At 36.4% G+C, this 23,616-nt stretch overlaps 1 protein-coding gene across 11 annotated transcripts in view; it reads left to right on the top strand.

Moving 5' to 3' along the window:
* LOC308196095 (uncharacterized protein) overlaps nt 1-23,616 on the top strand; it is a 434,993-nt gene that overhangs the window by 398,460 nt on the left and 12,917 nt on the right. For 4 of the 11 annotated variants that reach the window (XR_013952070.1, XR_013952072.1, XR_013952075.1 and 1 more), the window contains 3 exons: nt 15,530-15,660; nt 16,805-16,949; nt 20,407-23,016. Coding sequence is in view for 1 of the 11 variants with exons in the window: in XM_080594630.1 (XP_080450756.1) it covers nt 16,805-16,949; nt 20,407-20,476 (215 nt within the window). In the remaining 10 variants the exon portion in view is untranslated. Of the gene's footprint in view, nt 1-2,283; nt 3,319-9,792; nt 15,494-15,529; nt 15,661-16,804; nt 16,950-20,406; nt 23,017-23,616 lie in introns of those variants that run through there. The other 7 variants (XR_013952074.1, XM_080594630.1, XR_013952071.1 and 4 more) reach the window with 6 other exon arrangements.

Below are 23,616 nucleotides of genomic sequence, written 5' to 3'. Positions count from 1 at the left end.
ACATAAGCTTACTGAAGGACATCACTTGACTCAGGAAGATGATTCTAATGATAACATGTGACTGAAGACTGTAATTGTGAATGAGCTAACAAAACATGTAAGAGTGTTTTAACACTAGCAGAAACATATCATTAAAAGAACAGCTACGATTCAAAGATTTTGAGATAAAATTTATTTTGAACATAAGAACATGAGATATTGATCTAGTTCTTTAATCATCAGAAGAATGTGTCCAAACTTGCTTTCAGTAAAAGGTATCATAGTAGAAATAAGGAGGGGGGGAAAAAAAAAAAGTCTAGTTAGTGGCCTTTGCTGACTGACTGGAAATAAACATCTTTTGCAGGAAAACCATTAAAAAAAAAAATCTAAAACTACATGTGAAGGAAATAAGCAAAAGACTGATGTGGACAATTAACATGCAGACACAAAAAGAATCTCCACACCAAAACTGTGAATGAGGAGATGCACTATTCAAAGGACTGTGTTTTATGGGAAACGTTTAAGCAGTATATAAAGAGCAAATAAATGGAATGCCATGACATTTACTATGCACTGCTCTTTCTATGCTGCATGGACATTAAAGAGCCTAGGGCAATTTCCCTGTCAGCAGGATTTGTCCCAGAGTCCTTGACCAGAATTTGTCTTCCTCTCTCTTGCTGTGCTGCATGCTGATTTTTCCTGGTCTATTTGTTTGCCAGCATCTATCGCAAAGGTAAATTTATTTCAGTGGTGATTGTAGACACACAGCTGTAGGACAGGAAATGTTGTACAGAAATTAGGAATTAAAAATGTTGTTATTATTGCTATTATTGTGTCATAAACACAGAATTTGGAATTCCAACTAGCAACAGAAAAGTTCAAAGACCCAGCCTTTGAGATTCAGTGTTCTAGCTCTGCTTCTGGAAGTAATAAACCTGAACCACCCTAACTGGAAACAGATCCAAACCTCTCTTACTCCTAGGTGCACGGTCCACTTCCCATTGTGCAATAATTCTGCTTTTCCTCCTCTTAAGAAGGTTTAATATTAAAAAGAAAGGTATTATTAATTAAAGGTAATACAACGGTGTTAATGTTAATTATATGACATTACATAGTTAATAATAACATATAGAGGTAACGTGCTACCACTGAGCAAAAATTCCCCATATAAGTGGAATATCTAGGAAAAAAAAAAATCTGACCTACATCAGGTAAACATTTTTACTCAGTGTTATTAAAGAATATGGAACACAATGGGGTTCTTTCTTTCTGTACCTTCTATGGAGGATTTTAACCATGAGCTGTTTATATGCATTGCTCTTATCACCAGCATTCTGCTTCCCAACTCAGCAAGGTGCTGACTATCAGAAGATGTCTCATTGGTTTCCATGAGCTGCTGGAGCAGAGGACCTTCTCCTCCTCCACATGCGTTTTTCTCCTCTTCTATCAAACCCCAAAGCAGGAAAGGTTCTTGCTTATTCTGTGTGCACTTGAATTTCACGGTGCTCCAGAATTGACTTTTGTACCTGTGGGGACTTCTGCTAGCATAGTAAGTATTAAGCAGTATGGCTACTGCCTGAAGACACTGGAAACTGCAGCACCTTCAGCTAGAGATTCAGTAGGAGTAGCACACCTCTCCCCCCAAATTTGCAAACGGGATGCTCTTGTTTCTAGGAAATAGGTCTACTGTGCACTGTTTGTCCTGAGTTGGTAACTCCCTGCACAGACAAACCCGCATGCACCTCGCTCCACAGCCTGAAGTACAAATGTCACAAAGCACTTTAGCACCTGTCAATATAAACAACCCACAACCAAAAGAAATGGCAGAGCATGTGTGGCCTTGTGGCTGAGCATGATGAACAGACCGTGGCCTTCAGACCTCTGAGAGTCTCTGGTGGTGTTGCTGCTGTATCCAGGGACCAGCTGGGCTTGATAGGACTGGGTGAGCAGTTCCCGGAGCACAGGCAGCTTCCAAAACAGCCACAGCAGCACAGCAGCCACAGCAGCAGCAGCAGCAGCAAAATCCTGATGCTGCTGTTACCGTGGAGACAGCCAGAGAGACCGTAAGCGTGCATGTGTGTGTGTGTGAGGTGGTGGCTTGAGGAAGGAAAAGTGGGGTGAACATCAGGAACAAGCATTTTCTGGCCTATTTTACAAGCAGAGTGATGTCTTTGTTCTGCTTTACCCACGCATGCTGCAATTCCCCATTGCACAAATGGGTAATGGCAATGGGTTCAACAGTAGCTCTTTACAAAAAAAAACACCTTTTGACTACATTTATTGTATTTTCCCCTTTATAAACAGGACTCCATAAGGACTTGTTAGTGCCTTGTCTTGCAGAAGCACCAGAAAAAAAATGAGTCAAAAGACAATGATTGCAGCTGAATTGGATATCAGTGTTTACCAAAAGTAACTCCTTCTGCTCTATTGTTTTGCGTTACATAACAAATATTTCCATAACATTTCTTTAGCAACTGTATGAACTCTCATAGAAACTAAAGATTCTGCAAAGGTCATTGCTGCTGAAGGAAGTTGAGTGGAAATTCCTTTCTGCACTGTCCTTATACAGACTATTTCTGTTCTTTATGTGCTGTATTCAGTCCCTGTGATGTCTTTGCCATTACGTTCAAGGGGCGATCTTTGTATTCAGACCTTAGAAAAGGTTAATGGTTATTACTGCTCTTTTATACTGTAGGTAGAGTTCAGAATGGTAATTCAGATTCATGCCCATACCTGAATATCAGCAGAAATCCCATTGTTTCCATCTATCAGTCCACCTCAGACCTGATTTTCTACTCATCCATACACAAGGCCACAATGCCACATGCCTCTTGTACCTGTTAAACCTCCTTGCTCTTGGATTCATTGTCCTTGATCGAAAGCAGCTGTTATGACCTTAAGGCTGGCCATTCTCTCTCAAACATTTTCTATTTTATGGTCAATATTTCAAATTAAACCAGGATTTGTGTGCAAATATCCTAGGGAAAAAACATATTTGGAACTTAATTTATTGATATAACATTGTCCAAATACGGTAACTCTGAATGATGTTATATACATTTTATATTGGAGAAACACATGGAAAACTGGCATACTTGCTGACCTAGAGTGGCACGGCTGGTAGGGAAATTATGCACTACTCAGTCATAGTTGCTTAAGATTTTCTTTTACAAGGATCTTGTTTTTAGTTGTTGATACTTTTGCTGATTTCAATAATTTGGGCTAGACGTTCCACTAAACATGATGTCATTGTGTGAACTTACCTGGAAAGTCATTTCAAATAAGAAAATGTTAAGTATTTTATGAGAATGTATTTTGTTTTGTCCAGATGAAAACACTGTTCCAACTTCCCCACTTAGAAACCATAATGTCTCCATTCTCACTCTGTAGGTATAAGAAAGTTTTTTTTTATCAGTTTGTTTTGGTGTTGTTTGTCATCAGGGATGTCTTCTTATATTTAGAAGAAATACAAAAACATCTCAAAAGGAAAAAAAAAAAAAAAGTTGCAATTTGCTGGGAAAAGTAGTTCTGCAAGGAACCGTCAAAGCATTTTTAGGAACAGTGATAGCCAGGAGGGTGGGGATGGGGGGAGTGTCAGGTAAGGGAGTCAAAGGAAGAGAGAAACAAAAAAATGTAGTGAAGGGAACTCACAGAAAAGCCAAAACATTTTCCCTACTGAGAACACTGACCAACAACTTCAAATAGATTTGCTAGTGTGGCTAAACAGGTAGGCTCTGACAGAGTACAGTGCCTAAATATGTGCCAAACAAGGAAAGAGCTATTAGTTTTTGAAAACTGTATTTTGTTAAGCTGGATACATGAAATGCTTGATGTATTCCCCAGATCAGATAATTTATATACAGCCACTCCAGCTTTCAAAAAATCTTAAGTCTAAAACTTCCAGGAATACCTGTATATTATTTGGTTATTATTCTTACTCAATCCTATTATCTACAAAAAAAAAAAAAAAAAGACTAAAATTCCAATAAAACCCCTGTTTTCTATATGTTATTCTGGATGAATATTCCTACGATTATCGCTTGAAAAACCTTTAATATATCTATAAAAACGCTTCTCAGAATTTCTTCAATGGGAACAGAACTTTATGATGAAAATAAAGCCTATCTCTTAAAATAGAAAACAGACTGTGAGTCCGTCTGGATGTATTGCCCAAGAATTTTAAAATTTGTTTTACACGACTGCCTGTTTTCAGATGAGAATATTTTCCCCTTGTGCTATGTACATGTGGATGCAGTAATTTAAGAACCTTTCCCTGATAACACAGATCAATGGATCTCTCTTTCAACTACCACTAGATGTCATGCACCGATATCAGTCCCAACTGTGTAGGCCAGGATGTCAGGTCGAGGTATAGAAATATCTGAAAAGTCTTCCCTTTACACTTTTTTTTTTTCTGTTTTTTTCTTGTCATTTAAAATGTCAACAGATACATTATTTTAATTCAGAAAAAAGGGTGACATTACAGGTAGCAATCAATGATGGAATGCACGACATCCAGAAATATCAAAGGTAATGAAACAAAAATGCACAAGTATAGTGGCTAAAACTAACTAAAAAGTAAGACAAATATGATGTCTCCTGTTTTAGCAGAGTTTCTGCCATGCTTTCAGTGAGAGCCTTCTCTAAGTGGTATTTAATTGTGCAATTACATATTTCTAATAGTAGAAAATTTTTCCCTAAAAGTATATTAAGTATCTAAATTCTTATTTTAAAATATTAAACAATATCTATAAACAGTTGTAGGTCATTTTCATGCATGTGTAAGCTGAACAGAAATATTACAACAATTCTGAATGAGAGTAGAGAGTATCTTAGAGAGCAGCTTGACCATTAACATTTTTCTTTCTGTAGGCAGTTAAGGTAACAATAGCAGCCAAATTCACTTCTGGCATCATTTAGGATGGGTCATGCCTGCCCCCATTTTATATTAGGTTGCCTGTTTTGGGGAGATATCTCAGAGTACCAGAACTGATAAAAAAAAATAAAATAATAATAATCCTTCAAAGCATTTTTCCTAGCAGAAAATTGTTTGTTCAATACGTTATACTTTTTTTTTTTTTTCCTAAAAAATGTCCTTTTTACTGGAAAAAAAAAAAAAAAACCAACTATTTTTTTTTCAGTTTCAAGCCAACATTTTGGCAAAGACTATTTGGATTTTTTTTTCACCAAATGAATGAAAAACTTAACTCTTTAAAGAACGTTATACAAAAAAAATCATAAATAGGCATGAAAAATTTGGTTTGTAACTGTGTCTCTGCAGAAGGCCTTTGAGATATTTTTTTTTCTATGCCATTTTATAATGAGGTAAAGCGATTTTCCTCAGTTCATGTAATGCGTTGGTAACAGAAGCAGAAATAGACTCAGAATCCAGATTTTCGGTCTTTTGTTTTAACCGACTGCTCCCAGTAAAACAGCAAGCAATATAATTTTAAGGTCCCAGACCTCTCAGTGCCTCTGTGTGATTGCCTAATAATGCCTCCTCCCAAAGATATGTATAACACACTATTTAAAAACAGACTAGATATGTGGAGAACAACAGAAAACCATGGAAACAAGATGAGGTTAGTGGCACAAGTCCATGCACTATATATATATTGAATGTTGCAGTTACTTCGCTAAGCAACAGCTTAATATATGGTATAAAAATAAATGTTAGAACATTTTAAAAGTCTAGATTAGACAAAAATCACATAAAAAGACAAAAAAGCCCCGTACAGTGGCAGTATCCATACTATCTTGATCAAAATCTTTGTTGCTTACAGAGTTGGGCCTGATGTTGTTTATTAGATTCTGAAGTAGCTCAAAAGGTCATGAAAGCCTCTCTATAAAATTATTATAGTATAATAGAAAAAGGTAACTCACTCAATCCCCTAGTTACTACTTGATTTTATTGAATTTCTTTATTAATTTCTGCTTAATTAGAAATAAAATTTAATTTATTTCATTGCCAAGTTGTCGTCATCCTTTGGTTTTTTTTTTCAAACCAAATTAACAAACAAAATGAAAGTTTTCAGATAATATTTATGTTTGCACGAAAACCTGACTGCCTGTTTTTTGTTACCTGAGAGAATGAAATATTTGTGATTGATAGCCCAGTCCGTTCTTGGTGATTAATGGTGAAAATAGAACAATGGACACTTAAACTGAATAGAGATATGTGGTAATCTAGGGAGGACTGTGACTTTAAATGCTGTAAAGGAATAAATTTCATGTTAATACAAATGAAGTACTCAAAAGCACTGAGTTGAGCCATATGTGTCAGAACTAGTGGGATAGCTGCTGAAAGGTCAAATGTGATGAGTAAAGAAAGGTTTCACAGAACATGACAGAAATTCTTCAGCTAAAAAGATCTTCTCTTGGTGAAAGTAGAATCCTCAAAATCAAGTATTTACAAGTTATAGTCCAGCATTAGCACAGTCCTGAGAGAAAGTCAGGGAGGCTCCAAAGATATCTTGCCCGACAAAACTAAGTCAGTACCTGACTCCTAAGCGCTCAACCATTTCTGGGAGCCCTTTTGGGCAGCTGGTGAGCCAGGTCTGAAAGGGGAGGGATGAGGGGTCTGGTGGGGGGCTGAAAGATTGGTTCATAACACGGATTTAGGCTGAGGTATCTGTGTGTACTGGGTTTGGCTGGGATGGAGTTAACTTTCCCCGCAGCAGCCCATACGGTGCTGTGCTCTGCACTTGTAGCTAGAACAGCGCTGGTATCACACCAGTGTTGTATCTACTGCTGAGCAATGCGGGCACAGCATCAGGACTCCCTTTAACCTCTCCAAGAGCCAGCAGGCTGGGGGTGGGTAAGAGGTGGGGAGAGGACATCACCAGGGCAGCTGACCTAAGCCAACCGAAGGGATATTTCATACCATATGGTGTCACACTCAGCAATAAAAGGTGGGAAAGGGGAAAGGGGAAGGTGGTGGAGGGGCCTCTCATGGTGAAGATGTCTGTCCTCCAAACAACCACCATGCATATTGAGGCCCTGCTTCCTGGGACATGGCTGAACATCACTCGTTGATGGGAAGTAGAGAATAATATATATTTTTTTCTCTTTCTGTGTTAGTTTTTTTCTCCATTCCTTTTCCCTTTAATTTAATTATCCTTACCTCAAACCATGAACCTCTTTTTTTTTTTTTTTTTTTTTCTTTTTCTTTCCAGCATACTTTCTTCTCTCTCTTCTTCTTCTGAGGGGGAGTGAGAGGGCAGTTGTGGTGGAGTTCAGCTGCCCAGAAAGCTAAAACCCCCAAAACAGTATGCCCAAAGTGTGTCCTGTTTCCCTTTCCTTTCTGTCCAACTCTTGCACTCAAGGAGATTCAGGTCCCTAGCCTCTCTTGCTAGTAAGCAGTAAAGATTTGGGAATTGGTACTTTCAGGTCTTTTCAATGCTTCCAACTTACTACTGCATCTTGGGCTATTCCATTCCATTCCAATTGTAAGATGTTACAGGAAAAAGATGGCTTTTGTGTGAAAGTACACTAACACTATCATCTTTGCTCTGCAGTACTGATGAGCCTGGGCTCTCACATTGTTCTGGTGATACACCTTGGGCTCCACCAGAGACACTACAGTCATTCGTTTCTTGAGGATCTCATTTAATACAACACAGCTGTTGTTATACGATACCTAAATTGTCAGTATTGCCTTAAAAATCTTGCTAACCAGCCAGTTTGTATGGAAGAATGTGAAACTCTCCCCAATTAAGACAATAGAAGATCCTATAAAAATGTTCTTTTAAACAACTTTTTGAGAGGTTTATGTAAATAGAGTGATATTTAAAAGATAACCAGTAGTTACTATCAATACCTAAGCATTTATCATCCCTGTTCTTACCACAGTAGCTTCAGTGTATAAGTAGAATAAAAAAATAAATAAAAAAATTAAAAAAAAAACTAAGCCTTTCTCGAAAAAGAGAGAAGATATTTTTGCTCTTCATCTATGACTGCCTTGGAACTCTTTAATATCTTCTCCCCTACTATTTTACACCTATCTGTGATTACCTTTATAAAAGATGGCTTGTACTCCTAAATGTTACTCCCCAAACATGTACAGTCTCAAGGGCTATAAGAAATCCAATGTAGAATGCAAGTAATAAATTTAACGTGAGATGACAGAGGTTTTCAGTCATATTTCAGCAACAAATATACTTCATGAGAGTTAATATTTATAGCTACACTGTTGTGATAATGGTAAAAGGAAATAAAACTGCTGTAGGATAGGCTTTCTGCTTATGCAAAAGAGCAAAGCATGCCAGGAGGATCACAGTGTGCTATGGAGAATCAGAACTGGAGCGTCTCTCACATTATAATCTCTGGCAAAGCCACAATTATCTCCTATTAGCATTTTAAAATTGTGTTAATCCAAAAATAGTCTCTATATATTGAATTATAATAATTAGTAATGCAGAAAATTAGTTTTGATCCTAACCATTTTAGGTAGAAACAAGGAGTGTTATCCCTCTTTCCTTTCATCCTAAAAAAATTGGTTTTAAAGTCATTCCTTAAAAATGACTTTTGATCATTTAATGTTGTTTGGACTAAGGACAGTCTTCAAAAGTTAGGAAGCATTGTGCTTAGACCACTGGCACTTGTCAGTCAGAAACTGTTGGAGAGTAAGCAAAGCTGGAAACATCATGCTTAGAAAAATAACTTAATTTCTATTTTTATGCTGAAGTGTTCTATCCATCCCCTGAAGTGTCAAATATTACTGGAGAGAAAAGAGAAAATATTGATTACTTTTTCAATATATCTGACTTCGATCTTCTGACATCTGTATAAGTAGACCATTTCATTATAACTCATAGAAGAGGTTTGCTAAAAGCTGGATCATGTAAAATAGACTAAGTGAGCACAGAGTGTTATGGGAATAGGATATTCCAGTATATTCCAGATATTCCACTGGATCCCTGCTTAGCAGGCCTCATAGTTAATAAGGCTTTGGTCCCATTTCACATGCAAATTATTCCTTATTGATTCGATGACATAATCTTTAAGCAATAGCCTTTGACATGGGGGAAGGAGTACTGTCAGCAAGTGCAAGAAGATTTCACTATGTTTCTAGAAGTTACAAAGAAGCAGTGAGAGAATTGTCATGTTTCATAATTACACATGGATATGTACCTAATTATTTGTCTTACCCTGCAGTAAATAGAAGGTGTGCTGAATTATCTGTGTCTTGTATAATTCAAGGAAGAGTCTTGACATATACTTCCTTCCTACCACTCTGGTTATGTTGCCTTTTTTCTTTTACCTTTCTAAGTTCCTCTCTTGAAAGGATTGACAGCTTTGAACTATCTTCCCAAAGATCTAAAGCAGGGAAAAAGAACCCACACAACAGCGGTTTCTCTAATAAACAAAGTCACAATTCCCAATCTGTTTAAAGTGCTGCAGAAAGCACCCAACAGAGGATTAGGGCAACAAGAATCAAAGTCACCTTGATAATAACGCTGTTAGGAAGTTGTTTTTTAAGGACTGAATGAGAGCATATGGTCTTTGAACATACATGAAGAGGCAGACAGTAGCTGTAGCCATTTCTCTAATTTCCCTTCCTCCTTAAAAATGTAGCAATGCAAAACATAACCAGGCACTTTAACCTAACTTTTTAGCTCTTATTGCTGCTTTCCTTTATATTCAGCTCACATGGGGTGAAGTCACCTCTGATCTGAGTGCTGCACGGTCTGACTGTGCTACCTGCCCAACATCTTAAGATGGTGATTAACCTACATGCTCTCCGGAATGCAAGAGAATTCAAAAACTTCCCTCTCACGCTGAGTTCTTCCTCTGTCAATCTCTTTCTTGCAGGAGCAGCTAGAGGAAACATTTTCCAAATGGAATGAATGAACCACAATCAGCCTGAACTCTGATTACCCTCTGCTAGGAAACACCTCATGTGTAATGTTCACACTGTTTTGGCTATTTGAGTACAACCTTGAAAAACAAGAGGTGGGCTTTGAAATAAAGTAAATGCATAGCTCCATAGAATATGCCAATTTCCACTGCTGAGGATATAACTTAAGAAATAGTCTTTATCAGTACAGACACAGTACATTCAAAAAAAAAAAAAAAAGTAACTTTTTCTTTTAACCGTTAAAAAAAATAAAGGAAAAAGTTAATGCGAATATATATGTTCTTTACTCGTGGTGTGTTAGCTAAGTGACAGGAACTAAGAATTTACCTATATGTCCCCAAAAGGCAAATATTGAACACTGCCTTCTGTCTGTGACTTTTCCTCACAGATTCTTCATCTGAGATTAGTCTCCATGCTTGAGTAACTCCCTTTGGCACAGTTGCAAGCGAAGCACTACTGTATGCCAATCTTCTAAATTAATCATCAGTGAGTGTAGTACCCCAGGACTGAGAACCTGCAGGCTTAAAATTAACATGAATCCATTTTTTTGTAGTTCTGGCACTGAGCAAAGTGCTCTAAAGCATGACCTGTTGCATCAGATCTGTTAAAAAAAAAAAAAAAAAAGGAAAAAATAAATCATTTCTGTTTTCCTTTTCTTTCTTATAGTGGGTGAGAGCTTTGTTTTTGGTTTGTGTTATTTACCAGTTGTTATTTTGCACCGTTTTGTCTGAAGTCTGCTATTTTACGTGGGCATCTGTGTCAGTGGCTATCTAAAAATAAACACTCCCAAATGAGTTCTGAATTCTCCCTCACTTTTATATACAAACATAACAGAAGAAAACACTGCAGATGAGCACTCATGGTCAGGCATACTTCTGGATATGGCGACTGACTAAACCTAGAAGCAGGACTTTCACATGGATCTGGTGATCTGTCAGCAAAAAGTTCAAGTAGAAGTTTGATTTGTGCAAAACCTTAGGTTTCAAAATCTAATTATCTTAGAAAAAATGTCTCAGAATTGCTGATAACCTGGGCTGGAGGAACAAGAGGAAGTGAGGGTTTAGGGCATCTGCCAGAGATGATTTGAAACACAGACCGCTGTGACTATTAGCCGAGTCAGGAAGAGATGAGGAGGCAAAGGATAGCTTTGAATTCAATTGAAAGCTATAATCACCAATCCAGTCTGAAGCAGATCTTATTTCCAGCTCAATTCTACAAAACATTGCCATGAACACTTTTACTCCGCTGAACGTATTATTTTCAAAGAAAAAATACTCTGAAAATAAATTCCAAGTCTGTTCTATCCATTATAAGTTTTGCATTTGGCAATGAGTCTCAGACACCTGAGTGCTTTAGGGGAAGAAAAAAAAAAAAAATCAGACCTCATTGCAACCTTCCTTTACATAAAGGGGGCCTACAAGAAATCTGGGGAGGGACTCTTTGTCAGGGAGTATAGTGACAGAACAAGGATATATGGCTTTAAAATAAAAGAGGGGAGATTTAGATTAGATATTAGGAAGAAATTCTTAACTCAGAGGGTTGTGAGGCACTGGAACATGTTGCCCAGAGAAGCTGTGGATGACCCATCCCTGGAAGTGTTTAAGGGCAATTTGGATGGGGCTTTGAGCAACTTGGTCTAGTGGAAGGTGTCCCATGGCAGAAGTGGTGGAACTAGGTACTCTTTAAGGTCCCTTCCAACACAAACCATTCTATGATTCTACGAAGCAAGATAGTTTTTATCTCCTCTGCTTCTCAGCACCTCAAATTCTTTTGACCTTACTGTGTTCAGTATTGGTCCAGACCAATCCAGGAGCTTGCAAAATAGAAGTTTCATTTCAGTTTTGGTGTTCAAAGTGAGTTCCCTGACACTTTCTCCAGAAGCTTTATTCTCTAATTATTGACTTATTCTAGTTGGCTTTGCTGGAATGCCTTCTAATTTTTCCGATGTCATTTATGTAATGAGAGGACCATTATTTGTATGAGAATTACTATCATCTGTCTTATTAAAAGCTCAATCACTTACGTATACTGTATTTCCCTTAGGTTTCTATTAAGTTATTAGCTATCCCAGCTTTTACCCCTGAAAACAACATTGTATATGAAAAATGCCCCAAGTTTCCCTTCTTGTGTATTCCCAGTTGTTCCTAAACAACTTCCTTAACAACTCTGTTGAACATTAGCGGTACCTTTTAAAGAGATTTTTTATGCTTCTATTAATTCTTGCACATGGGAAATGATCATGTTGCATGTAGTTCCTAATTACTTCCAAAGATGAAATTGTGCTCCAATAATCTACCTCTAGAAATTCCCACTTTTCAACACATGTAGAACAGCATGTCACCTGTTATGAAATGTGAAGAAAATAATAATCTGGCTTGTTAAGGAGTTTTACTGAAAGTGCTATTGCATCTGTAGTCCAAAGTTCTTATGAGTATGCACCAGCACTGAATTCAAATTTTCAAGTTTCTACATACTTATTATTAGAAAATTACCTTACATAAGAATTTCACTTATTTTGAAAAGCATTATTGGCATTTCATCACTATCAGTCAGAAATAGCTTTCTGAAAGATAGAAACTTTTGCTATCCTGTTACTCTGGTTTGAAGCACTGACATCAAATTTTATTTGAACATAATCTGTTTCAAAAGGCAGTCCATGCCCCACTGAAATTATAAAAGACAGACCATTTAAATTCTGTAGATGTGAAGTTAGTGGAAAAATTTTCCTTATCATTTGGTCTCACCAAAGAAACTTCTTTATGCACAATGCTTTTTTTTTTTTTTTTTTTTTTTGAGCCAAGATAAAGGAAATAATTCTCCTAATGTAACTGAGGTGATTTGAGGATAAATCCACTGTTGGTTATAACAGCTCAGACGCTAATGTGATGAACTCTGCTCAGAAGCTGTTAAATAAAGAAATTAATCCACAATTAATGTGTTGCCAGTTCATTCCCATAACAGTGATTGCTTCTCTTTCTTCAATTTCTGACCCTGCCACAAAACTTTCTCAGCTACCCATGTAGTCTAAGCTTTAACTTGGCATCTCTCAAAAAGTTTCAGTGAAATTTGTTCCATTGTTGCCATTGCCTACCATCTCCTATTTATACTTATATACTACTACCAGCAATAGACAAGTAAACAGAAAAATAGAAGGCACGTTAGGCTACCTGTTAGGCTGTTATGATAGGCATTATTACAGTTGCTTAGCAGCCAAGAAGACAAGATAGCAAGTAACTTTCATACATGGAATGAAAGAGAAAGTAAATTTAGGCAGTTCATTATAATATAAATAACCAGCTAAGATCCTGCTGTTAAAGGCTGGGATCATGAATAATCTCAAGAGATCAGCATCAGAACTTTGGTTTCAAGTTTCTCATTTGAAATATCTATATATTCTGTAAGAAAATGTTTCCTCCAGGTACGGGTTAGTTTCACAAAGGTCCTCAGCATTACAACACCACACTTTAAGCTGTTTCCCTCAATGGCCTCCTATGTTGATTAGCCAATCCACAGATGAATAAACCTGATATTTTTACCATTCAAATTTAACCACATGGTTAAAAATTATACATTGGTGAAAATCCAGTGGGATTTTTTAAAAGGAAATCATGTGACACACATCTAGTGAAATTCATGAAAGGAATCAATAGGCATATTGGCAAGAGAAGTTCAGCTGATGTAGTCTGCCTTGATTTTCAAAAAAGGTTTGGCAAAGTCTTTCACCAAAGCTTCTTAAAAAAATTAGACTTTCATAGAATGACAGAAATACTTTACACACATAGAGAAATCTGTAACATAAAAAAAACAATAGTAGGAGCACAAGGTCAGCCTTTAAAGTGGTAGAATGCCACCCATGTGATTCTCCATTGATATTTGTGTCATTTCACATAATCACAAATGAATTATAAAAGGAGATGAAATGGGGGAGGTGGATGAGTTATTCATGGTAACAAATAAATTATTACGGGTAGGAAAGATGATGGTTTGCAGCCAAAGAAGAGTTCAAAAAACTGGATAACTTGGTAATAAAAAGGCAGACTAAACTGAATATGAATAAATATAAAGTGGTGCATATAGGGAAAAAGATATTCTAATTTCTATTTATATTCTATATATTCTAAATATATATATATATAAGGGTTCTAAACTGACTATTTGGATTTATAATGAGTTCTATGTAATGTTAAGCTAATTATCAATGGTTGTCAAGAAAGCAAACAGAAGTTTAGGTGCTATTTCAAAAGGAACAGAAATGAAAAGTGGAAGCCTTGTAATGCCATGGTTAAATCCATGGTACTTCTACTCTTGAATACTTGTTCAGTTCCAGCCTATTTCACAAATAATATGATAAAATGGAGAAGATGCAGAGAAGGTTGAAAGTGATGTTCAAAGATGTGGTATGGCTTTTGTATGATGAAAAAAATAAGTAATTTAATAGTTTTCAATCTGGAAAAGAGTAAGATGAGCAGGGAGTATGATGAAGGTCTGTAAAATTCGAAGTGGCATTGAAAAAGCACATAAGGGATAAAATTGTTCTGTCTCCTAAAGTAGAAAGCATCAAATAAACCTAGCACAAGATTAAAAAAAAAAAAAAAAAAAAAGGAGGGGGGGGTGGGGCAGGGAATACCCTTTGATACAGATAATACCTATTTAATAGTTTACATGGAAGAGTTTACTGATGAATGCTTTAGGTACTGAAACCATTCAAAGGTTTAAAAAATGGACTGGAAGAAAAAAATGTCCATCAAGAACTATTGAATACAAAATGTTATTAAATTCAAGAAGTCTCTGAACATCAAATTACTGAAGAACTGGCAAGTATTGCAGGAAAGTAGATGGTGACATCCACTTCTTTAATTTCTTCTGCAGGCTGTCCTACTCACTCACAAGCAGTCACAGCTGAAGACAGAGTAGTTAACCTTTAAATAGATGAATGAATGTTTAGCTCCTTGCTCTAGAAAGTGTGTAAATATGAATTCATCTTTAGTGCAGACTGAGATGCTTGTGGGAGTGTTCAGAAGCAGATTTTTAGGTGCTCATGGAATTTTATTAGTAGGAAAATGAAATGGTGTTGGATTATAGGCACTTCCCAGGCCCACAGACTTCCCAGGTTCAGGCTAAACTGAACATTGATCACTATCTCAGGTGCCTAAATTGCCTAAATCTTTTTGTAGGCATCACGCAGGAAGTCCAATCCACAGATTAGTTTAAGACATTAGACACCCTAAGTATGAAAGGTATCCACATCAAAGTAAACATTCTAATCCAATTATATTTAGATTTAAGATTTAAGATCTAATATAGTGGAATGTGCCTTTTTTTTTTTTTGCTTTTTTTTCTTCTTCTTTTTTTTTTTTTTCCAAATCAGCTCATGTAAGAATTTCCAAAGCAAAGTAAAGTACATATATATATAAAATTTAAGTTTCTGAAATCTATGTTTATGTATTCCTTTTCGGTAAATATGCAGTAAGATATGTACTAGCTCAGCCATCAAAAGCTTCATTGCTCCCTAATCCTTTAATAAATGTTACTATAAATCTTAGAAACAGATTATGTAGATGCCAAATCCATTTATATAGTGGCTGAGTAGATTTAAAGTCCAAAGATATTATGTTGATAGCATCGCTTTGCTGGTTATAAACACATGTAAAGAAATGTGACATTCACTATGAGCTATTTGTTGTTTTCCAGGTCTCAGAAACCAAAGTTCTGATTAGATTGAACTGTAAGCAGGATGTTATTAAAAGCTATCTTTCCGATTTTTTGGACAAACAATTTATGCTCAATTGGATCTGCCAGTCTACATTTTTCTCCCATTTCAGGTATTTTTCATTGTGATCTTAACACCAAAATGAATAGGAAGCTACAACAATTTTCAATTTCAGAGCTTCTTAGCTTGCAACACAGACATATCAGCTTTCAAAAATTTTTGCACTGCTGTAAAAGCACAGTCTAGACCTTAAGGATTCGCCCTTGCTACTTCATTATTCAGATGATTACAATGAGAAGTAGATGAAGACCTTAGAATTCAGAGGTTTAAGAGACTTTTCCTGCGCACAATTCATTGTTAAAATTTATATTGATTTTCATGTGAAATGACTGCACCCCAAACGTTTGAAGAAAAACTGTATTGGTGTTGGGTTTTACTAGGAACATCTCAGAGAAAAATAAAATAAAATATGACAACCTGAATTCAGCTTTTATTCTTTATGTTAACAGGCAATTTGGGCATAAAATGGAATGTTCTGGGAACTGGGCATTTGCATTATATGGTTACAATTTGGTCACAGTTAGACTATTATTGTTACAACAATATAACTTGCTGTGTAGACTTTTTTTTTTAGCCTGTTTAATTCATTTATATTTTTAAGTATAGTAGTATTACATTAGTTATATAGCTTAGGTTTTATGCTAATAAATATCCCCATGCAGGTGGACCATTAAAACCTAGCCAGAATATGGATTTGATTTAATTTTGAACTGGGAAATTGGTATTCAATGTCTGGGATTCTCTGATTGACTACTGTTGTGTTTATACTGGAGCAGAACATTGGTTTTAAAAGAATACATAGCTACATATTTCTATGTATGTTTAATTATACAATAGATCATGTCTACAAGCATAATCTGGATTTGCTACTTGCAATTAGATCCTAAAACCTAGCCTTACTTTGTCTGGATTAGGGCACAAATTGCCTTATAGAAGAGGTGAAGAGTACTATGTTGGCCTCCCAGCCAGAGGCCTTGTCCTCCTTTCTGTTCCAGTATAATTAGTCATATCAATGAAGATCACAGATAGTTTAATTTAAAATTCTTGACTTTAAAGAGAAACAGAGGTGAAAAATTGTTTGTACAGATGGCTGTGGTCTCATGATTTGCCAACGAGCGCAATGCACTTATATGTGAATACTTTCCCACTACCCATTACATGTGATTTAATCAAATTTGTTTGACTTTACTGTGAAGAAGGACAGAGAGAAGAGCAAACGTCTGTCATCAACCTTGATTGGGATGCATCAACAGAGCACCACTTTAGTTCACTCCCACAAACACCTGAGCTACTACTGTTGTGCCCATATCCCAGTCTTTCACTGACCCAAGGACTACGGAGGTAAGAAGCTCAGTGCGATGGAACAAGTACACCCAGTCTCAACCCTGGTCTGATCATGCATACTGGATGCACCCAGACACTGTGTGCCAAATCACGCACATTGCGCTGAGCTTTGGTCAGTATAGAAGGATTCATCAGTCAGAATGAAGGCTATGCAATTTTTGGTTTCTTCCTTACAGTTTAGCAGTTTCTAATAAATTCTGCTTTGAGAGCCTGAAATTTAAGCTAACAGTACAAGGAAGTAACAGAAACTCAAAAAGGACTTCTGTGAAATATCCTCTGAGACTAACTAATTTCTACCATAAGTATTATCTGGAGTGCCTTCTATGATGCCTAATGAGAAAGGTGTTTAAGAATCTCTTGATGGCTATGTAAAACACACTAACTTAGGATAAAGGGAAGCTCTACCATTAGTATCCATATGTCTCTTTTGGCAGCAATGTCATCAGCTCTATGTTCTTTTATACCATCACAGATGTATTTCATTATTAGTATTTATTGAATCAGCACTGCACCACAGCGAGGCAATTTGGTCTTCCAGAGCACTGATAAAAAACTTTTGAGGCATTGGTGCCAAAGGATGACATTTTTATTGGTTGTCCTGTGCCAGCTCCAGCAGTATGTCTGCTGTCCCTCTGATCCATGTTTAGCCTGATTTTCCTTCCATTATTCTTCTTTTTCTGCTCCCCTGCACTAAATGACGCAACACTATCCCAGTGATGTTGTTCTCTGGTAATCCCTCTGTTGCATAAATCCTGATAGTTTCAAGAATCACATTTTAAAAAATGAGTAAAACCTCATAGCAAAGCTGAAGGGATTTCCGTGACTTCTGAAATTGCATCAGAACATTATCACATCCAGAAGCAAAATTACAAAATAATGTTATCTAATGATTTGACAGTCTTATTTCCCTACAGATCTGCTTGGAGAAAACCTCTTGCTACAAAAATGCATACTCAAGACTAACAGTTTACTTTTCAATTTATTTATGCATTTAAAAATGCAAACAATTATAGAACTGTATGCATTTCAGAGGCATTGAAAGCTCTAATCAAATAAAGTCTTGCCTTTTTTTTTCTTTTTTTTTTCTTTTTTTTTTTTAACAGCACAAATAAGCTCAAAATATAGGGAGAAATGAAATATGCTTTTTTTGTTTGTTTCTTTTTGAGATGTTAGGCACTGATAAAGGCAAAACTACTGAATCATGCCTCAATGTGCAAATAGCATTTCATGTTGAGAGTTTAAGGTAACATTTCAGAAAGCAGGAAACTATTTTTGGTGATAATACACAAAATTTAACATTACAGTTGTCAGCCTGTCACCTGACAGAATGGAAGACAGTGAAATCCTTTCCAGTGAGTTTGAAAGAGGCTGCTGTGTATTTACTCAACACATTTTTGGTAGCAAAGTTGACTATCAAAATTTCCAGTAACCTTACCCCCAGCTCACTCCTATCCCAGGAGGAGTTTATTACCCCTTTGGCTGTTTTGATACAGAAGTATAAACTAAATGATTGAAAACATATCAGAAATAAGTAAATAACCACAATTTTATCTCTCTCTCTTTTTTTTTTTTTTTTTAACCTGGACCATTTCATAAATCTTCTTTATAAAAAAAGCCCAGTTATGCTGACACAACTGTATAGGCTGCAAATCGTATTGTAGGACTTGAAATAATCATCCAAGCATAAGCACTAACTTTCATTCCCAATGCACTTTTTTAAAAACAAGCGATTAAGCTCCATGAAAACTAAGACTCAGAGAAAATAAGTTGCTCTCCCACCATCAGATCTAGCAATGAAACTCTGTAGTCCTAATTTTCACTTTCCTACTTAATTACATAATATGTCTGAAAAGAAAGGTTGTGAAACTTTTACTAAAGGGCTTTACTTCAGAATGGACAATGGAGCTCTTCTTTCTACTCTGAAGATCTAGATTTGAATTTAGGTACAGCTTACAGTGAAATTCTCTGTACTAAATAAAGCCTGTAATAAATCTTTGTCACAGTATTTGCCCTTTCAAGGAATATATCAAGAAAGAAAAATCCATGTTTACATTTGTTTAAACATGCATCCTAAAGCTCAGCATAAATATTGCTCATTGCTGCATAGTGGGCCCACATCACCATTATGAGCTCCAAACTTCAAGCTCAAAGTGAGTTTTAATGTGATTTACCATTTGCAGTTCTGATTGTGATTAGCTAAACTCAGCCAAAATGTAGATTCTTGTAGGGCTTTCTATTTCTATTTTCTGTAGTGTCTTCCCTCTGATTTATTTCACATTGGCCTCATTTTAAATCATTTTTAATTTCTCCATTGATTCTAATTAAACTGCTGCTAGGGCTTATGAGCTTCATTTAATTAAATTAATTAAGGTATTTATTTATATAATAAAAGATAACCAACTCATCAAGCTTGCTTTCCAAAACTCTCACAGCTCTAATAGAAAGAAAATCAAAGACACCAATTTTAAAATTAAGTGCCTGCAACAAAGTAGCACTGTGATAAAGTAACAGAACCTTGACTAGACAAATACTTCACAATCTTTTGTTGCCGTTGTTTCCTTTTTTGTTTGTTTTTTAAGGCATTGCTGCATCTCTTTGGTGTTTAGAATGATTTTTGTAATGATGCTGTATTAGGAAAGTCATTTGCTCTAAAAAGAAAGCTCTTAATCACACAAGCTGGAGGAACTTGTTTTCACATTCAGGGTTTATGATGTATAAATGAGCATTTTTGTTGAATTCTCTAAGACTCATACAAGGAGAAGATAAATCACAAAACACATTCAGTATTGTAGAAATAATTTCATTTTCTGATATAATTATGACTGCTGAGGAATCGCTTGGGATACAATGGTGTGAATTCTGATCCCTGACCTGAGTACTCTGCTCAGTGAAAGATACCCAGTTTTAGCACTGTGTAATATCTCAGAGGACTACTTAGGAGTTTGCGAGTTCTATGGCTAAATCAGCTTTTATTTCACTGCACTCTGCAGTTGTGCTTCTTTGCAGTCAAGGCATATTCTACTGCTCTGGAGACAAAAAGACACTTTCTAAATATGCCTTTCTTGGTTATGGACATCCTACAGTCAGACCTGCATTAATCATTTCCATCAAAACAGCAAAAAGTTATTAAGTGTTTGCCATACAAACAAGATATAATTTCACCAGCTGGATGCTGCCAGCCTCTTTACAGCACACTGCTCTTGTCACAGTGGTTGGGCACAGTTTTAAAATACATTTACTTTAGCCTCAGGCTAGTGTGAAGCCTTTTTGCTTGTTTGCTTTTCTTTTACTTTCTCCCAATATCGTGAAAGGTGCTGAAAGAGAAGACCTTGATGAGCCGTGTAAAGCCAGGATTGGTTAAAGAGTATTGATAAGAAATAACTCATCTTAACTCATCTTTCCAATCGATTTATTTGTGACAAATAACATCCCTTTTTTTTTTTTCTTTTTTTAGTAGGCAAAAAGAGATCGTGGCCTGCACTTGCATGGTATACAGGAGACATGCACGAAGCCGTGAAAAATAACTGTGTGTACACACTCTCCTCCACTGCAACAAGACCATCACCTGTTTCATAATGACATGACGGACCAAATCACACCTATCTATTCTGGACAATATCTGAATCTTATATGCATGCAGATAATAATGCTCTGCTCTGTCTAGTAGACTGTTAACTGACAATGGTAAGCAGAACTAACTCTAAGTCATTATGTTAAAATCTTTCCCATGAAAAAGAAAGAATGGGAGTTATAGTAAATTTTCTGCAAGCTCAACAGAAGGCTGAAGTTACCTCAAAAAATATTCAATGTAGTAGTGTCTGACACATGTAGTATAGTAACCATATATAGCAACCATTTATAATTGTTATTGATACATATTTTCCCACCATAGATACAACTTTGTGGAACTAAAATTCCAGAATAAGGCAATACATAAGGATTTTGGAATACTACCCTGTGCTGTAATTAAAAGCTGTCAGAAACACACTTATAAGCTCCGAGAGCATGAAAAAGAGATGGAACGGTTATCTCTGGAGAGTAACAAAGGTTTTATCCACTCATTCCTCTTTTTCTGATCTATTTCATCTGTACTTGTTTGTTTCCATTAGGTATAATTTTAATTACAAATCATGGTCCAGCTCAGCTGTTTGCTATGTATTCAGCCATACCAACCTGGGCAGTTTTTTCATGATCTATCAAAGATTAAGTAGGGTTAAACTAGGTCATCACTAAGGTGGAATGAAACCCCAGATGCTAAATGATTATTTAAGAGATTGTGTTTTTTCTTCAGCTACTACATATCTGCTTGGAAATTTGAAGTTACTTTCCAGCAACATATTTGGACATACAGATTTTCTTTATTTAAAATGATAGAATATTACTTAATTTGACAAAAAAATACAAAATAAATGGATTTATATATTTTTTATCTTTTCATTAAAAATATAATTACACAGAAAAAAATCAGTTACAATAGTTTTGATAATGACTCCATCTAACGTGTCTCAGGGTTATCGTTCAAGTCCCTTATTTGGCTGATTTCTAAAACTGACTGTACAGATTCATTTCCATCAGCAGACAGTATTTTGCTATGGTTTTCATAAGCAAGAAAGTAATTTTTTTAAAGACTATACCAGAAACCAGATGGAGCATGCTTCCCGTCTCCCTGAGATGATAGTTGCAGAATCAGTTGAAAAATGTTTCCTATTTCTGCTCTATGCAAAGCAGCAAAATTTTAGTCTACAAGTTTAGCCTTTAAGTATGGGACTTACGTGCTGTGTTTATGTGAGAACATATCCACAGTGGCAAATAAAACAGGGCCTGGAAGAGTTTGATGGTTCTAAGTCCAAGTGACACAGGCTGTATCTGTGCTTGACAGAGGCTGGCTCTGGGTTTGCAAAAGTTTCGGTTATTGTTAGTTCTATTTGATGTGCTTCCTGCTTGTCTAATATTAATATAAGGACCCTATTACAGTGCATTAGAATGTTTTTAATAGCATGAACCTCAGGGTTTAATTGTTGCAGAGCAGTGCTTACACCAAGCCAAGGACTTTTCAGCTTCTCGCTCTGTCCTGCCAGCGAGCAGGCTGGGGGTGCAGCAGGAGCTGGGAGGGGACAGACCCAGGACAGGCCAAAGGGGTATTCCATACCATCTGACGTCATGCTAAACAATATATAGGGGTGGCTAGCTGGGGTGGGGGGGCCGGCTGCTCGGGGATAGGCTGGGCATCGGTCAACGGGTGGTGAGCAATTGCATTGTGCATCACTTGTTTCGTACACATTATTATTAGTAGTACTATTATCATTATTATTATTATTGTTATTTTTATTTTTCTGTCTTAATAAACTGTCTTTATCTCAACTCACAGGCTTCACTTTCCCGTTTCTCTCCCCCATCCCAGAGAGGGAGGTGGGAGGGTGAGCGAACGGCTGTGTGGTGTTTAGCTGCCTGCCGGGTTAAACCACAACTATTTTTTATTCCCTGTATTCTCTGCATAAACAATGTTTTAGGACAATATAAAAGTAAGACAACCCCCCAAGTGTTACATATTATTATTATTAATATTAATATTGTTATTATTATAAGTTATTATTATACATCACTATTATTATATTACCTTTATTATTATTATTTTTAAGATAACATGTATTCCACTCTCTTAGCAGTCTCAGGAGTCAGATGGTGGTTAATAGAATGAAAAAAAAAAGCAAGCACATTTGAAGGAATAGAAGTACCTGTTAGTAAACAGTTCCAAGATGTTCATTCATGGTTATGTGAAATGGTTTTTCTATTGAAAAGGTTCTCCGCATCCATACTTTCACCAGCTGCTGCATATGTTGCTAATTGGACTATAATAAGCAGGAAATACCATGCTGTCTTGAAAAAATTTACAATTATCATCCAACCTGTGTAGGTGGGTGGAGAATTGCTCATGTCCCCCAGCATACCAAGGTGCATACCCTACCACAGCATAGTGCTGCTTCAGCTGGTGACCTGCTGTGTCCCCCACTTGAAATGATTTTCAAATCTTATTTAATTTCCACTCCTTTAAAATCCTTAAAGGCCAAGTGTGTAAGTATTGCAGGATCACGACCTTTGAGCGTTTAGTTTTGAAAGTGAAAATGAAAGAGATGCCAGTAAATCCCAAAGCACAGCACATCAGTCAAGGCGCAAGGTATCCCAGAAGCCCAAGACTGTTACCACTGGGATATTATCTAGTGAGGAGAAATCCAGGCTTCATTCATATTATAGGAAGATTGCAGTAAATTACAAATTAATGTTCTGAAGTTAATGAATTTAATTGATTTCAAGCAGAGTAAAGGAGTTAAGGCTGGTATTCAAACAGGGAGAGAGTATTTAAATTTAGCGATCATTAGCTGGCACAAGTTGCGCTCACCAAATGTCATGACTTTTTACTCTCACAGTATGTGGTGAGGCCACGTGAAGTCTTTTAGACTCGTTTCCTTCAACAGAGTGGGGAAAGGCTCGTAATTTTTAGACAGGATAACAAATGATAAATATAAGACTTTTAATTATAGTAGAGGGGAATATATAACTGTCCTAAGTGGAAGTTTATGGCATTGGTTAGGTTCAGAAGGTTGAACCACACTCTGTGGCAGATCTTGTTCTTTACAAACACCACTATGTCAGGTTCTAGTTTTCC

This window comes from Anser brachyrhynchus, assembly GCF_964034855.1.
Source record: "Anser brachyrhynchus genome assembly, chromosome: 5".
Lineage (NCBI taxonomy): Eukaryota > Metazoa > Chordata > Aves > Anseriformes > Anatidae > Anser > Anser brachyrhynchus.
Note: the sequence above shows the minus strand (reverse complement) of the source record. Positions and strands in the feature narration are given on the sequence as shown.